This window comes from Pituophis catenifer, unplaced genomic scaffold (assembly GCF_029215685.1).
Source record: "Pituophis catenifer annectens isolate HBS135680 unplaced genomic scaffold, rPitCat1.0.hap2 SCAF_1, whole genome shotgun sequence".
NCBI classification, from domain to species: Eukaryota; Metazoa; Chordata; class Lepidosauria; order Squamata; family Colubridae; genus Pituophis; species Pituophis catenifer.
The window spans coordinates 306,080,321-306,098,185 of record NW_027256881.1 but is presented as its reverse complement, the minus strand read 5'-3'; the positions used below and the strand labels follow the sequence as shown (position 1 = coordinate 306,098,185).

The 17,865-nt window shown below is 41.6% G+C and overlaps 1 protein-coding gene across 1 annotated transcript in view; it reads right to left on the bottom strand.

The window, feature by feature from the left end:
- Positions 1–7,395: 7,395 nt before the first annotated feature.
- Positions 7,396–17,865, bottom strand: part of KCNK13 (potassium two pore domain channel subfamily K member 13) — a 28,159-nt gene continuing 17,689 nt past the window's right edge. Inside the window, exon 2 of the mRNA XM_070931491.1 lies at positions 7,396–8,255. Coding sequence (XP_070787592.1) covers positions 7,396–8,255 — 860 coding nt within the window. The remainder of the gene's footprint in view (positions 8,256–17,865) is intronic.

Genomic DNA, 17,865 nt, shown 5'->3' with positions numbered 1-17,865 from the left:
CAGGGCGAGAAGCCGCGATCCGATCCTGCTTTTAAAAAGTGAGTTTGATTGATCCCAAGCGCAGGCAGAGTGGAAAACAAGAGTTCATTTTTGAAAATGAACTTAACATCTATAGGCACAATACAGGATAAGCAGAAGGAGTTGGAAATAAAGGGAAAACATCGAATTACAGAGGTTGCGGTAGACAAACTGTCTTTGGATTCTCTTGATACTCCAGCTGGATTATCTACAAATATGAGAGAAGCGGCATCTGATTTCAACGTGATGATCCAACAAGATCAGTTTATAAAGCAGAATGAAAACCGATCAGTTGATATACAACTTGTAGAAAGGAAAACAGGATGGAAATTAAACCCACAAAAAGAAAAGAAAAAAAGAAATAGGTCTCATAAAAACAGAAATTTCTAAACTAAGCAACGGTGAAGCCAGTGATTTTAAAAAAATGAATGAATATGTGAAAAGATAGTGGAGGCGAAGTATTGGTTAATATCATCCTGAGGACAGTGACAGACCTCTGCAATGCCGTAAATTTGGGATGTGAAAAGAGCCTTAATCTGTTGGATTTGAATTATCTATTTTGGATTTCTTTTCTTGTACTGATAAATATATTATAATTATTCTGAGCTACAAGGCAAGAGAGTTACGTTGGGGCATGCAGAAGATCTGGTTGTTACCCATTACGATGATGGGAATTAATAATCCTGATGAAAGCCACAATTACAACTATATGGAATACAATTATAATGTCACTCGGGTGGTTGTTTTTATTTTTATTTTTATATATATATGAGGATACTCATTACTGATGGGGGCAGATGAAGACTGAAGACTTTGAACAAACTGTTGCACCAGGATGCTACGTTACCCAATTATGGATGGGGGACTCAACAATCTAGTGGAAAGACATCAAAGAAGATATTATATGGATTATAAATTTAAAGTTATTGTCTTTTTTTTTTAAATAACGGAATATATGTATATATATATATATATTAGCAGAGTGGGCAGTGGATTGAAGATATTAAGAATTGTTGTGTATGGTAATTTTGTAGGAAAGTGGGTGGAAATATGTTAGTCTACTGATGGATTAGCTTAAGAAAAGGGATGTTTAAGTGATATATTTAGGGTAGTGGAGGAAATGGACAGAGTTGAATAAATGTTAAATTAGGACTTATGTGGAAGGCTGCTTTGAAATGTTAATAAATGTTAAAGTAGGATTTATTATACAGTCTTAAAGTGGAAGGTTGCTTTGAAATGTTGTAACAATACATAGATATAAGTTTTGGGGAGGACAAAAAGGGTAGATTATTGCTAAATTGAGAGTTATAATAATATTATGCTAAACTAGAAGTTATCATACAATGTTATAGCAGATTGCTTTTTTTTTTTTGAAATGTATGGTAAAAGGGGAAAGTAACAATATTAATAATATTTTTAGTAAGTAAGGGTCAGTATATAGAGGAGAGAGTAAGGCGATGGTAAAATATTATGTAATCTGTTATGAATTAGGTTTTTGGTGTGAAGAAGTCACGGGGGGGATGGGTGGCGAGGGGGGGTTAGGGAGGAGGGGGGAAGGAAAAAAGGGGAAAAATTTGTATTTGAAAACTTTTTCAATAAAAAAAAAAAAAGTGAGTTTGATTGATCCCAAGCGCAGGCAGAGTGGAAAACAAGAGAACAAGCCTTAAAAATACAGAGCTTAACTCCAAAGTTACTTTGTTTCAATTTGTATCTTGAGCTAGAGGCGGAAGATGGCGTCTTTGTTAGGGCTTTGAAAGTGAAAGCCTAAAACGAAAGTGCTTGAAAACTCTGCGCTGGGAGAGTGGATTAGCTGCCTATTAACTGCTGGGAACTGAGAGTGCAGAGGGAAGAGAATAAAAGGGAAAAAAACCTACTTTGTCTGGCAACTTAGAGACTATATTTTAACATCTTTAAAGACTTTGTTGCTTTTAAAGAAAAGTGGGGGGGGAAGGAAAAAAAATGGCTTCTAGACAAGTGAAACGAGGAGTTGTTAAAGGAGGGGGAGGCTCTCCAGTTGTGTCAGTGGTGACACAGAAAGCACAACTTCCGGCTGATTCACAGAGCCAGAGCCAGAGTCAAGACGCAGCACTTAATGATTTTAAGGAAGCTATGAAAGAAGCCATGAATAATCAAGCAACAGCAATGAGATAAGCAATGAACAATTTAACATTACTTGTTGAAGGGAAATTTAAGAAAATAGAGGAAGACATAGGTTCGATCAAGGGAGCAGTTGCAAAGGAGCATGATAAGAGGTGATATTGTTTTTGCTGTATCAGGACTCTCAAATCTTGTTATCCAGCTTGATGGGAAAAGTTGAAGAAATTAATGAAGCCAATTTAAATCTGGAGAGCAAAATGGGTGATGTCATGACCAGAACAGAGAAAGTGGATGATGAATTGGTAATGTTACAATACAGACCTATGGAGTTTGCTCTGAGACTGAGAGGCCTGAAGGAAAATAGCAAAGAAAATTTAAAAGACATTTGTGCTGATGCTATGGCTGAGATAATTAAAGAAAGACCAGAAGATGTGGCAATTCAAATTGATAAAATTTACAGGGTTAATTCCTGGTTGGCAAAACAAAGACAGCTGCCACGAGATGTGGTGATTTACTTTACAACTAGGAGGATCAGAAATGAAATTCTACAAGCTTCTTACAAGAATAAAGTTCAGATGGCTGGGCAGGAGGTGGTGGTTTTGAAAGAGATTCCTCCAAAGATGTTGAGAAGCAGGAAAGACTTTGGCTTTCTGGTAAATGAGTTGAGAAATCAACAGGTGGCATATAGATGGGACATTCCAATTGGTTTAATAGTGACTTATAAAGGAGAAAGATACCAGTTAAACACAGTTTGGAAGGCAAAAGATTTTTATGTAAATGTGTTACAGGCTGGATACCCACCCTCACCGGGGGGGGGGGGGGAGGAAGAAAATGGAGATGTTACAACAAGAAAAAGATGGAAAACAGATACAAACCTATGCTGAAGCTGTAGCTGGAGGAATTATTATGGAAGAAGATTTGGATCTTGGGGGTTTACCCCCAACTTTGGAACCACCTAAGAAGGGAGAGCTGAAAGCACAACGACTGACCCGATCAACTTATAAATTGCAACAACAACAACCAAAAGGGCAACAACCTCAAGATTCACCTCAAGAAGTACAAAAAACAGAAGCAGTGGGGGGAGCTAGGCCGAAGAGTAAGGTGGAGGAGGAGCTTCAGCTGATGCTCACAAGGCTTCGAAAGGCTAAAGATGGCAACTAAATTCCTATCTTGGAATGTTAATGGCCTAAACTCACCACAAAAAAGAAAGTAAGTATTTCACTACTTGAAACAATTTAACAACGATGTTATTTGCTTACAAGAAACACATATTAGATTATCAGACCAAAAATATTTGATAAATTCAAGATTAGGTACAAATTTTGTGGCATCAGCGCCAGAGAAGAAAAATGGACTAGTCATATATGTAAGGAAAGGACTATCAGCTAATCTAATTGAGGCAGATGATCAAGGAAGATATATTGCAATTGAATTATTGACACCGTCTGGAAAAATGCTTCTTATTGGTATATATGCCCCTAACCAGCAACAAGACAAGTTTTATAAATTTTTACATACTAAAATAATACAGTGGGACTATAAATCTTTTATACTAATGGGTGATTGGAATGGAGTAATTGATACGCAGAAAGATAAAAAAAGCTCATCAAAGACTTCAGCACGTGCAAAACTACCTAAATCTTTTTTTGATATGATGGAAGATATAGAATTGAGAGATATCTGGAGAGAACGTAACCTGGAGGAAAAAGATTTTACTTTTTTTTCTGATAGACATCAATCCTTCTCCAGGATTGATTTTATACTAATCACAAATGATTTTATTTCCAGGGTGAAGAAGACAAAGATATGTCCAAGAACTTTAACTGATCATAGTCCGGTCTGGATTGAATTTGAACAGGAGAGGGGAGAAAGGAGGTCTTGGAGGTTGAATGAAAATTTATTTAGATATGAAGAAAATGTAAAGGAGCTTAAAAAACAAATGAGAGAATTTTTTGTTATTAACATGAATAAGGGTACTTCTATGGAAATGGTCTGGGATGCTAGTAAGGCTTATATGAGGGGTATCTTAATACATATGAATAATAAATATAGACTAAAACAACAGAAGAAGCGTAAAGAGATAGAGGAAGAAATAAAAAAGAAAGAACAATTACTTATATCTAATCCAGAAGATAAGAAAGTAAAAGAAACAATAAACATACTACGAGGGCAATTCAATATGTTAATGGCTGATCAGGTGGCAACTAGTTTACAATATGCTAAACATAATACATTTTGTAATTCCAATAAACCAGGTAGGTGGTTGGCCTACATGTTGAGGAAAAAACAGAAAGCACGAGTCATTAGTAAGATAGAATATAGAGGTAAGGAAGTTTACCAACAGAATTTGATTAAAAAGGCTTTTTTGGAATTTTATACAAAGCTATATGCTAGTGACTCAATACAAGGTATAGATATAGATATTTAAAGGAAGGGAATATTTTGGAACTAACGTTGGAACAGAGGGAAGGATTGAATCAATAATAACTTCTGAGGAGATTGTTGCGGTAATTAAGCAGTTAAAAATAGGGAAAGCTCCAGGAACAGATGGACTAACAGCTGTTTATTATAAGAACTCGGTGGTGGCAGCTAGAATTACTACAAAGCCTATGGCAAACATAGTAAGGATCTGTAAAAATCAGAGGATTGGAAGGAGAAAGGTTGGAGACTATTTGTTGCATTGTGGACCCATCTTTGTGTTGCTTCATGAAAATATATATATATATATATATATATATATATATATATATATATATATATAGATAGATAGATAGATAGATAGATAGATAGATAGATAGATAGATAGATAGATATAGATATATAGATATAGATAGATAGATAGATAGATATAGTCTTTTAATGACACCGTTATCCCTTTCATTGGGATGGAGTCAGGGTAACTGAATGGAACTGAGTGTTTACTGGCCAGACACCCTTCCTGTTGCCAGTGCGGAGTTTGCAGCAATTTTCTCATTGTGCCCAGAGAAATATCTGCTGCTACCTAGAATAGAACACAGCCTCCTCATTGTGAGGTGAGAACTCCACCTCTAGACCACTGCACCACTCTGCTTCATGAATAGAATGCTGTGAAATAATTTGATAGATAAAGTCTTCTTAACATCTCCATGCTTCTGTTAAGAGGGCTCATTGTTCTCTTTCTTAAACCATCCATGTTAGAATAGCTGGCTATGATGGCACATCAGAAATGTGGCATTTTAGTCATTATGCTTCAATGCTCAAAAATAATGGGTTTCATTTGCTTTTGATTTTTTTTCTATAGAAATATTGGTGCATTTTAAAGATAATTTCCCTTGCTTTACGAGCTAGAAGCCATTGTTCAGTGCAAATGACAGCAAAGGCTTTTCTTTATATATTGGATTTTATCATATCTATCTATGCCTAAGTTATGCCATATAAACATTATCAATTTTAACAACTTTGAACAGGAATAAATGAAGCTAGAATGTGACTCTTATTTTTAGAACCTCTTCCTCTTCTGTTTAATTTATTTATTTCACTATTTATTGTTCTCCAGTCATTATTGATCCATTTGATCTCTGGTTTCTTTGTTTAATTCATCATTAAAACAGTTCTAATTTAGTTGCCCACGTCACATTAAGCACTTGAGTGATTTTATTCAGCAGAATGAGGAATTTTCATCTTTCCTAATCAAAGCTCCGTCATTATCATTATCAAGAACTACCATATGAAAAAGGCTGGAGAATATAGATACTTGTATGTTAAAATGATACTTGCCCAGCATTTCATGTCCATGGATAGATACCCGATAAGCTTTTGACATGTTGTTCCTTAAATTAATTCAGTACTGAATTTACTTACCCTTCATAATTTACTTTTCAAATTCACTTAGGATACCTCAAATTGCAGAATGCATCAAAAATATGGGGCCCATGATTCCCATGGAATTGAAATTTAGCAAAGTTTATAAAATATTTTATGACATAACCATTATCATAGTTTATGAAGTAATACAAAATGTCATAAAACGTTTTCTTAAAACAAAACATCCAGAAGAGAAAGTGCCCAATTGCAGACAGTAGCTGTTGGGTAGCAACATTTCCAGAGTTCAGCTCATGAATAATAATAATAATAATAAAAAAAATGGTTTTGGAACTGGAGATTAGAAGATACATTTTGAAAGCTAAGATGTTTTATGGTTCTAATGAGTTTCACCTAATTTTATTTCACTATTTCTAGTGGAAGAACTTTGCCATTAGAAATATATACTTGGTCCTGATAATATGGGCAAAACAAAGGTTTTATGCACTAACATGCCATTCCATATCAATCTAATAATTAACTCTTGCAAACATATTACACAGTGCAGAATTCTGATGTGTGCAGAAATGATAAATAATCCTGGAAGATGAAGATCGTCTGCAACAAATCTCTGAATAAGCAGTGAAGAACTTTTCACCTATAAATTCAAAAGCAAATGTTTGCTTCTGAGCATTCATTAGACTCATTCTGATTTGTCTGATTCTTGACTTTACCTCCTGACACAACTACTGAATTCTTTTGTGGTGTACTTTCTGATGCACAGCATCTCTGGATTAGAATTAGTGTGTGTGTGTGTGTGTATTTATAGTCATGTATGTATATGTGTATATATGTATGTATATGTATGTACATATGTCATAAATTAAAAGAATAGCTTAGCTTTTTGAACAATTATTTTTTTAGCTGAAATGAATGACCCCATGAGTAGTCTTTTGACTGATACAGAGAAAACGGTGGTTTGTACATGCCATCTAATGTAAAAACATTTGACATAGGGACTTCTAGTCTGCTGTACAACTTTCTTGATTGTCATCCTGGAACTTTAGGCTACAGATTAGCAGTTAATCAAAAGAAGGATGACAAACAGGGTAAGCAGTCAATGACAGCAGCTATTTCAATGGTCCCATACTGGCTCAAGGGGATGTCTTTTTCACACCAACACTTGTTTAAACAGCAGTTTCCAAGATTAAATTACTAATGAAGCAAATTTAGTCTATTGGGTGTTTTGTTTACTTTCTCATGCTTTTGACACATACTGCTGAAACTTTTAATTGTGGCTACATGAAATGATACCATTGAATCGTCTTCAGCAGGGGCTATTGAGCAAGAACAGACCATTATGTGCAAAATGCAACACATAACTAACTGCCAGCAACAAAACTAGGGCTTGTCTTTCTGAAAATCAACTTGTTCAGTTAGCTGTCTTTGTGATTTGATCTTTATCTTCTTATACTTACTGACATATTCCAGTGTTAATGTTTACCTATCAGTTCTTGTCTCTGCCACCCTATTGCTCACAATTCCCAAAGCACCTACTCCACCTGCAAATCCATTTGGCACTGGTGATCTGCGATGAGGAATTTCAGCCAATTGTTTTTGGATGGCAGCAAGTGATACTTTGTTAGCAGCTAAGAGGTCTTTCATGGACATTTCACCAGATACTCTGCGTCCTTCTGACTCACTGTCAAGGACACCATCTGATTCAATTGATACGTTGCGCTGTCTCCACACAGTCCCTGGCATCACAACATTTTTCTGTGATCTCAAGAGTTTTCTTCGGCACTTACGACATGTGCTGCCCATTTTCTTTAATATCCAGTTTAAGAACTGTTTGATAACAATGGCGATCACATTAAATAAAGAATAGATAAAACATATTCCTATAAGTATAACAACACTGTTGCCAAACCGATATAGGTGTTGATATCTGTAGTATGGATTCCAACCACTCAACATGTCACCAAAACCAATAGTACTGAAGGCCACAAAGCAATAATAAAGGGAATCAGAGTAACTCCATCCTTCTGTTGCCGAGAACATAGCAGAGGCACTACAGGAAACAATGACTGATACCAAACACAAGATAAGCATGACATGATACACAGAGGGCTTCCATCCAGCTAAGTTATCTACTTCATCAATCCCAGCCTGCTGGACATCTTTAGGAAGTTTTCGTTTTAGCTTCCTCTTATGGTAAGTCTTCATAACACTTCCTATGACTGTGATCAGGCGCTCCAGGAATAAGTTGAAGAACAAGATGGTCGCTGCACAGCCAATAAGGCCATAAAATATCAGAAAAAGTTTGCCTGTTCTGGTAGTTGGTGTAGTTCTGCCAAATCCTGGAAAATAAAAATAGAAAAATGTTATGTAAACAAGATTTCTGAGCAATAAGATATTGCACATAAGAAGTCAGTGTATTATTAGAGTTAATAATAATATTAGAGTTAATATTATCAGTGGTAATATTAGAATAGTTATAATATGCATTTATGTAAAATTTCATAGTGCTTCACTATATTATTCTTATTCCTTATAAGCTTCTGTTTACTATTAATATACCATTGTGTGCAAGCTTGAGAGGGTGATGGCACTGTCATGGCTCAAATAAAACTGAAGTCCAGTCAGATTGGATGTCCAAAGCATTCAGAACTAAAGACTGGGGAGAGGAAAATCAGAAAGAAATATGTAGGAAACATCTATGGCATTTAACATCAGCTCCACAGCCAGGAAGTGAGATTTAGAGCTGCCAAAGTTTAAATAGATTAAACGGACTCCAATAAAAAAATTTTGGACCACATTTTTTGTCTTTTCAAAGTGTGGGCCATGTTAAAATCCTGAGAGAGCACTGGATTGATTTAAAGATTAACACATAGATTACAAATTAGAGCATGTGTTTTAAAGGACTACCTACTTCCTTCACTTTCACTGTTTATTTTATTTTTGATCCCATTTTTTTACCATGAGCTCAAGGCATGATATACAATATTGCCTCCTCTAATTTTACCTCACAATAATAACTTTGTGTAATAGATTGGGTTAAGAGAGAGGGCTGACTGGCCCAAAGTTACTCAGATAACTTCAAAAGATGAGAATGAACTGAAATGTTCTCAGTCCTAATCTATTACATTGCATTAATTCCACTTAAATGATTTTAAGTAATATATGTATCAGAGAGTGGCGGAGGCCTATCCACACTTTTGGTAGTAAGTATAGAAAAACTATAGTTTCTAGTGGAGTTATTACTATCCCCATTATGAGTCCTGAGAGTGATAATTCTATGGAAACATTTTATGGACTTTTTGCTAAAATGAAAAAAATGTGAAATGGTGAATTTGTATATTCTAATTTGAAAAGTTTGACTATAGGACAGAAGGAATCTGTAATCTAACCTTAATGAGGAAGGAGAGATACTGGTAGCTTATATACTGCAAAGAAGACTGGAAGCTATTTCTACTTTTTTTTCCTTTTTCTCTAATTGTATTTTCTTTTTGTACCTTTTCTTTTCTTTATTTTCTTTTTAACTTTTCTTTATATGCTTTCATGTTTAACTGTTATTTATGTAAAAACTTTAATAAAAATATATACAAAAAAAGGAAAAATTATGATAATGAATCTATCAATTTTGGATCAACAATGAGATAGTCTGATAAATATGGTCTTCCATGTTCTTAGATATAATGGAAATCTATATAAATAAAATATTCCCATGATAAGAAGGCCTAAAGCATTTTGCTTTTAGAAGGTACAAAATAGTATCTTGAGCTTGGTATTTATTTAAAAAAATGTATATGGTCACCAACTCTTTCATTGTGATTCTGTGCAGCTTACAGGAAAAAAAACCCTAATACAAAACCCAATTCAACCCCAATTCCCTGACAATAATATTTATTCAAATCACTTCATAGGCTCTATATCAATTTGGGCTCCACATGCCCACTGGCAAAATTATCTTCGGACTTTTGAAAAGTATAAAGATGGAGGCCAATCTTATTTCCATGGGGATGATGTCCCACAGAGAGGGAGCCACCATGAAAAAGACCCTTCTTAGTGGTCTCACTTGGAGGATCTCCTTAATGGAGGGGATCTGTAATATCCCATGCCTTCCTGACCTGGTGGGTTGGGTAGATATAACTGGGAAAAGACAGTCCTTCAATAACCTGGCCCCAAGTCATGTAGTATTTTAAAGGTGATAACCAGCACCAGAAACAAATCAGCAACCAATGCACCTCCTGCATGATAGCTAACATGTGTGCAATCTAGACACAAAACAACGCAGGCTGCTGCATTTTGAACCAACTGAAGTTTCTGAATACTTTTAAAGGGCAGCCCATGTAGAACACATTGCAACGGTCAAGGGGAGAGATGATTAGACCATGAGTGACTATAAGTAGGGCCTGCTGGTCCAGGAAAGGGTGAACTGATGCACAACCCACAATTGTGCAAAAGCCTTCCTGATCATGATTGCCACCTGCTCCTCAAGCAGGAATCACAAGTCCAGGAGAACCTCCAGATTATGTATTGGCTTGGCTGGGATGGCAATTCTACATGAACCAAAGAGCCCCAACTCCAGAGCCATTGTATCTTGCCAGGGTTCAGTTTCAGTTCATTGCTTCTCAGCCAACCCTTAACAATCTCCAGTCACCATGAGAGGGAAGTTACAGCATCACCAAACTGACCCCATACAGCTGAGTATTATCAGCATACTGATGATATCTCATCCCATTATCCAATAGATTCATGTATACATATTATACAGAGGTGGAAAAAATACCAAACTTCAGAACCCTGAAAAGCAGGGGCCATGAGCTGGACCTCCCACTCCTTTTTTAAAAGTCTATTTTTATCTTATTCAAAAAAAGTTAAAATACAAAACTCCAAAGTTTTTTTTAAAGAAACAAAGAAAAAAACACACAAAGCAAACGACATTAAAAAGTGCATTAAAAAAACTATACACATATTATCGTCTAGTTGAATACATTAATGAATACAATGTATACAGTATACAATAATATTAGTTTCCCACTCCTTGCAAAACAGGCCCCCCAAAATTTAAATTACTAATTCTGTTTGCAAGTTATTAATCTGTTATCTATCTAGTATATTAAGAACAAAACAGTTAACAGGAAGAATAATAATAATAAAAAGGCAAGGTTAAATTTCAAAACCTCCAGTTAATAAACTGTTACTATTACTGTAAACAACTCATAGAAAATTTATCTATTGTCCTATTATCATGGTTTCTTATCTATTCCAAAACATCCCAAGAGTGAACACTGATTTGTCCTTAATCAAATATTCACGTTTGTTTCTTAATACTAACTCATATCAATTGTTGTTTGGTTAGATATACTGTAATAGGTCCAATGTCCAAAGTCGGTCCATCATTCCAAAAAAGTCCAGAAATATTTGTTTTCCAGTTAAGTGTGATAAATCCATCCCCCAATCTCTCAGTCCTCTAAAGAAAATCAATTTATCACTTATCCACTGAGTCAGTTTTCTGCTATTGTAAAATAATGCAGGCTTGAACTTCAAGGAGGCATGTGCAATCATCTCAGTTAGTTCTAAATCTATAAAGCCCATATTTCTTTCCAGTGAATCTGCTACTTTCAGATTGCATTCCTTTTGTGTATCTGATTTATTTGTAGTTACACGCATCTGAATATTTTCTGCAGCCATTCTCATTTCATCAAACTTCTTTAAAAAAGCTTTGAAATGGGGATTGCATATTTCCAAATGGTCTTTTTTCAGATGTCAACCACCTTTCCTCATCTGTAATCAGATACATTGTTGCTAGGAAGATAAGAGACTTTTTCAAAAACAGGAAACAAGAAACATTGAAGTAAAATCCCTTAGAAAATACAGAAAAAGGGAAAATATTTTCTGAATATTTCAATCCAAAGTTAGATGATTTAAAAAAAGCTCCAGACTTTTTGCAAATTAATGAAATACAAAATCCCAGTAGTGAATGAGCAAAAAAAATGTAAATCAAGTAAAAGCACTTTCACAATGCAGGAATATGTTGTGAAAATCAACTAAACACAGGTAAGAGCTGCTATTAAACCCTACCTCATGGTGATTCAGGTGGCAAAGCCTAACTGCTTCTCTACACTAATTGCATCTGCAGATAATTGCACAATGACTCTCTGTAAAGTGACCTGCTTCCTTCTGGGGAAGGAGGATACAGTCATCTACCTGCAGTAGCACACTGAAGCATTTGCTGATTTTTCTGGAAGACAAAATCACACAATTCATTCCCAGTTAGATGTCAGTGTGACTATTGATCCGGTGCAGAGGTCTGGGGCAGGTGCTTGCCCAGTTATCTGGGAATAGTGTTTCTGTTGCTCTTGAGGAAGTGAATAGAATCCTAGGATGTGTGAATGCAATCACTTGTGTTTTAGATCCCTGTCCTTCCTGGCTTGTGAAAGCCTCTCAGGAGGTGATATATGAGTGGGTTCTTGTGATTAATGCTTCTTTGCAGGAGGGGCTAGTGCCCAACTTTTTAAGAAGGCTCTGGACTGCCCTCTTCTGAAGAGGCCATTGCTGGATTCCACCCTATTGAGTAATTGTTGTCCTGTCTTTAATCTTTCCTTTTTTGGAAAGGTTGTTGGGCACCTATAGAGGTTCCTGGATGAAACAAATTATCTAACCCTTTTCTGTTGGGATTCAGGTCTGACTATTGGATGGAAGCAGCATTTTTATGATCTCTGGCAGGAGTGGGATGAGGGTAATGGTAGATGTTATGTTGGGTGAATGAGGACGCAGCAAGCCAGGCAGTGAGCGACAACAGCTCTTTATTGTAGGGTGAGAACCCAGCAACTGACCAGGGGAAACAGCTCCCTTTATATACCTTGCAGCTGTGGTGGTCAGCCAATCAGCTGACGGTCAGTTAATTCAAACTGCCCGCCCAAATCTACAAACATAACACTCCTCCCCTCCCAGAAGTCACTTGGGGTGGACATTAGCATAGAGTCTCTCAGGTGACCAGGGCGTGTCCACACCCTAGTTGACCTGCGCAATTCAGTCAGAGGTGTGGTGTCGAGCAGGTGGGAGGAACTCCCTGTTTCTCCCTGCTCCGCCAATGGAACCTCCGAGAATTCGTTGTGGGTGGCGACTTCTGCGTCTGGTCGATCTTCCACGATGGGGCGGTGCTGGATCTCAGGGCCGACAGCTAAGTCCTCCATTAGATTTGGGTTTGAGTTAGGTAGCTAGGGAGCGGTTCATCAAATGTGTCTTCTGTGTCGGCGGCCCAACGCTTCCGTAGCTGGTCAATGTGTCGGTGCCAAATCCTCCCATCACCCATGTCTATTCTATAAAGACTTGGGCCCTGTTACCTCCGTGATTGTCCCAGTTTCCCAGAGGGGCCCATTCCCATAATTCCTAGCGAATACTGGCGTCCCTATTGTGAACTCCCTCAGTCTTTTCTCTGCCCCTCTGAAGTTTCAGGCGTTGGGGTGCCTACCACGTGGACATTGCCCCAGGCTCTGGCTTTGTTGAGGTGCTATCGGGGCTGTTGGGGCTGCCAGTTCCCTGGAAAAATCTCAGGGACGCTGCTGGGATTTCAGTATGGCAGTGGGGGATGGCGACGAGGGCAGCATCCGCGAAGACTTCTGGCTGGCTCTTGGCAGGGAGAGGAGCGCCGTATGGCCTTGATGAGGGGCGCTAATGTGGCCGAGGACCATCTTTTCGAGCCAGAATAGACGAGGACTGGGTGTGTTATTGAGGGGGGGTCTTCGCTGGGGTGTTTTAGAGTGCCCTCGGGGACTGGGGGGGTTAAAGTGTAATCCCCCCTCTTTCCACCTCTCCCCCCTTGGAACATGCCCTTCTCGGACTTGCGCCCTCTTTTGGCTTCACCTTGCTGACATAAATAGCTCGCTTATTCCACCTGAGCCCTTCCCCTACTTGTGTGGAGGACTAATATCATCTGAACAGGAGCTGGTATATGACTCCATCCCACCAGCTGAGAGGACCAGCCAAGAGCCTAACCACCGTGAGAGGGTGACTTGGGCTCTGGGCCCCACGGGCTGAGCTGGGATGGCATTAGGTATTTTGCATTCTGCACTTTGTACCTGCTGGCAGGGGAATGACCATCGGACAAACTGCCGTGAGAGGGCGGATTGGGGATTTATATCCTGGGTGCTGCACTGTTTCTGTTGTACCATCATTTGGCACCTGCACTTTACACTTTGCTGGCAGAGGGACGGATCATCGAATCCGCCGTGAGAGGGCGGATTTTGGACCTATATTATGGGTGCCAAGTGCGCAAGTTGAACTATTACTTCCATCTCACCAGTAAAGGGGGCAGACCATCGAGCCAAGCCGCTGTGAGAGGGCAGTATGACTTATCCCTCCTCCCCCCCTTGGACTGTGTCGACCTGGAGACGGACTTGGCCTCTGTTGTGAGAGAACAGCGGACTGGGTCTTGAATCCTTTTGTGGCTCCTGTCTTTTCATGTTCTCCCTCGGACTTTTCTGTATGGACCCTTTAGGGGACGGTCACCCCATCCCTGCGGCAAGATGTACGCAGCAGCGGAGCTTCTTGGTCTGCGAGATTCCCCCCTCTCGCAGGCTTGGCCCTCCACGTTATCGAGGGCCTACCTCGATGACGGATTTTGGAATCCCGAGAGGTGGCATGCCGCAAAGAGGAGGCTGAGGGTTTTTTTTAAATTGTCTTTGTGTAAATTTTTAAGGGGTTTGGGGAGGGGGGTGGGGCGGGAGGGTGATAGGTTAGGCTTGGCACAGGGGCACGAACTGGGAGGTGTGGAGCCGGGTGTGGAGGGGCTTAGTGTAAGTAAGGGGTGGGGGGGTTGTGTGGGTTTGGGGGAGAACCCACGGGGGATGGCCAGTCCGGCTGTTAATGGTGCCATAGGGGGTACGGACTCTGGGGGAAAGGGGACTGTTAGAATGCCCTCTACTGAGGGTTTCTCCATCAATACGCTGAGTGGGAGGGGCAGGTATGGCGGGAGCAGGGGGCCGTATCATGTGGTGGGGGCACGCGCTTGCTATCTCCGAGTGATTGCGTGCCCCCATCCCCTTAACTCTTCTCGTTCCCCAGGCTGCTTAGAGTCTCAGGGCCTGAGTCTCCGGCTGATGTTGTGTAATGCCAGATCCGTAGTAAATAAAGCCCCCCTCATTTGTGATCTTATTCAGGAGGGGGGAGCGGACCTGGCAGGTATTACGGAGACCTGGTTGGGCCATGAGGGGGGGGTTCCCCTCGTGGAGATGTGCCCATCAGGCTTCCGTGCATTTCATCAGCCGAGAGCTCAGGGCAGGGGCGGGGGGGGGGGTGGCGGTCATTATAAGAGAGAGTCTTGATCCGAGGGAGACCACTGTGCCTCAGATAGCCGAATGTGAGTCCCTTTTCGTGAAGTGGGGTCGTGGGGTGCAGATGGGTCTGTTGATCATGTACCTGGCTCCCTGCCACGTGGCGATGACCCTGCCCAAACTCCTCAATGTTATAGCTGAGGTGGCGGCTGATACCCCCAGACTTGTGGTCATGGGGGATTTCAACCTGCCATCCATTGGTGAAACTTCTGAGGTAGCTCGGGAGTTCATGGCTTCCATGACGGCCATGGACCTGACCCAAGTAATTCACGGCCCTACTCACATGGGGGGACATACTCTGGACTTAGTTTTTGTCTCTGGTCAGTGGTTGAGTGGCCTTGATATAGGGGATATAGATACTGAACCCTTGTCATGGTCTGACCACTCGCTCCTTCGACTTGACTTTCTGACCGCCGCACCCCGTTGCAGGGAGGCGGAGCCGACCAGGTGGTTCCGCCCCAGGCCTGATGGATCCTGATAGGTTCCAGATGGAGCTTGGGCCATTTCCTGAAACTCTAGCTCACGACTCGGCTGATGACCTGATGGCCGCCTGGGATAATGCGGCTGCCGGGGCTTTGGACCGGGTCGTGCCTTTGCGGCCTCTGACCCGGCACCGAACTCACTTAGCTCCTTGGTTCTCCGAGGAGCTGAGAGAGATGAAGTGCCAGAAAAGACGCCTAGAGAGCAGTTGGAGGGCCAGCCGTTCCGAATCCGACTTGACACTGGTAAGGTCTCATATTAAGACCTACCTAGTGGCGATAAAAGCGGCGAAATCTAGCTATTTTGCCGCTCTTATTGCGTCATCAGATAACCGCCCAGCCGCCCTGTTTAGGGTGACCTGCTCCCTTCTCCATCTGGGAGCGTGGGAGCCCTTGCAGGGCCGAGCTGAGGACTTTGTACAGTAACTGGATGATAAAATAACTCAGATTCGGGAAGACTTGGCCGCTGACTGGGTTAGTTCAGACGAGATGACTGAGGCAGGCCTTGAGAATGTTATCTGGGAGGAGTTCGATCCTGTGACTCCTGAGGACGTGGACAGGATCTTGGGACAGCTGAACTCCACCACATGTTTATTGGACCCGTGTCCCTCCTGGTTGGTGCTGGCTTCCCGGGAGGTTACACGAGGCTGGCTCCAGGGAATTATCAACACTTCTTTGAGTGAGGGTGTCCTGCCGGCCGTCTTGAAAGAGGCAGTGGTGAGGCCTCTCATCAAGAAGCCATCCCTGGATCCGGCTGTTTTGGCTAACTATCGTCCAGTCTCCAACCTTCGCTTTATTGCGAAGGTTGTTGAGAGTGTGGTGGCACGACAGCTTCCACAGTACCTGGATGAAGCTGTCTATTTGGATCCGCTCCAGTCCGGCTTCAGACCTGGGTACAGCACGGAAACGGCATTGGTCGCGTTGGTGGATGATCTCTGGAGGGCTCGGTATAGGGGTTATTTCTCTGTCCTGGTCCTGTTAGACCTCTCAGCGGCTTTTGATACCATCGACCATGGTATCATGTTGTGCCGGCTGGAGGGACTGGGAGTGGGGGGCACCGTTTTGCGGTGGTTCTCCTCCTATCTCTCTGACCGGTCGCAATCTGTGTTGACAGGGGGGCAGCCGTCGACCCCGAGGTGCCTTGTTTGTGGGGTGCCACAAGGGTCGGTCCTCTCGCCCCTCCTGTTCAACATTTATGTGAAGCCGCTGGGTGAGATCATCCGTGGTTTTGGGGTGGAGTTCCATCAGTACGCTGATGATACTCAGTTGTACATCTCCACCCCAGACCATCCCAACGATGCCTTGAAAGTGATGTCCCAGTGCCTGGAGGCCGTGCGGGTCTGGATGGGGAGAAACAGGCTTCGACTCAACCCTTCCAAGACCGAGTGGCTGTGGCTGCCGGCGTCCCGGTATAGCCAGCTGACGCCATCGCTGGTTATTGGGGGTGAATCACTGGCCCCCACGGAAAGGGCCCGCAACTTGGGTGTCCTCCTGGATGCACGGCTGTCTTTAGAAGGGCATATGACGGCTGTGGCCAGGGGGGCTTTTTATCAGGTTCGCCTGATACGCCAGTTGCGCCCCTTTCTGGATCGGGACTCCCTACGCACGGTCACTCAAGCACTCGTCACCTCTCGTCTGGACTATTGTAACGCTCTCTACATGGGGCTCCCCTTGGGGTACACCCGGAGGATCCAACTGGTGCAGAATGCGGCCACGCGGGGGATTATGGGAGCGACGGGGTGCTCCCACGTGACTCCTCTCATGCGCGAGCTGCATTGGCTTCCGGTGAACTTCCGGGTGCGCTTCAAGGTGTTGGTGATCACCTTTAAAGCGCTCCATGGCTTAGGGCCGGGGTACTTACGGGACCGCCTTCTGCCACCAATAGCCTCCCACTGGCCAGTTCGCTCCCACAGAGAGGGCCTCCTCAGGGTGCCGTCGGCTAGACAATGCCGGCTGGTGACCCCCAGGAGGAGAGCCTTCTCTGTGGTGGCACCTACCCTTTGGAACAATCTACCCCCAGAGATACGAGTGATCTCCGACCTCCGGACTTTTCGTCGGGCCCTAAAAACTCATCTCTTTCAGTTAGCCGGTCTCTCTTGATTTTATGATTTTATGGTTGGTTTTAAATTTTGATATGGATTTTAAATTGA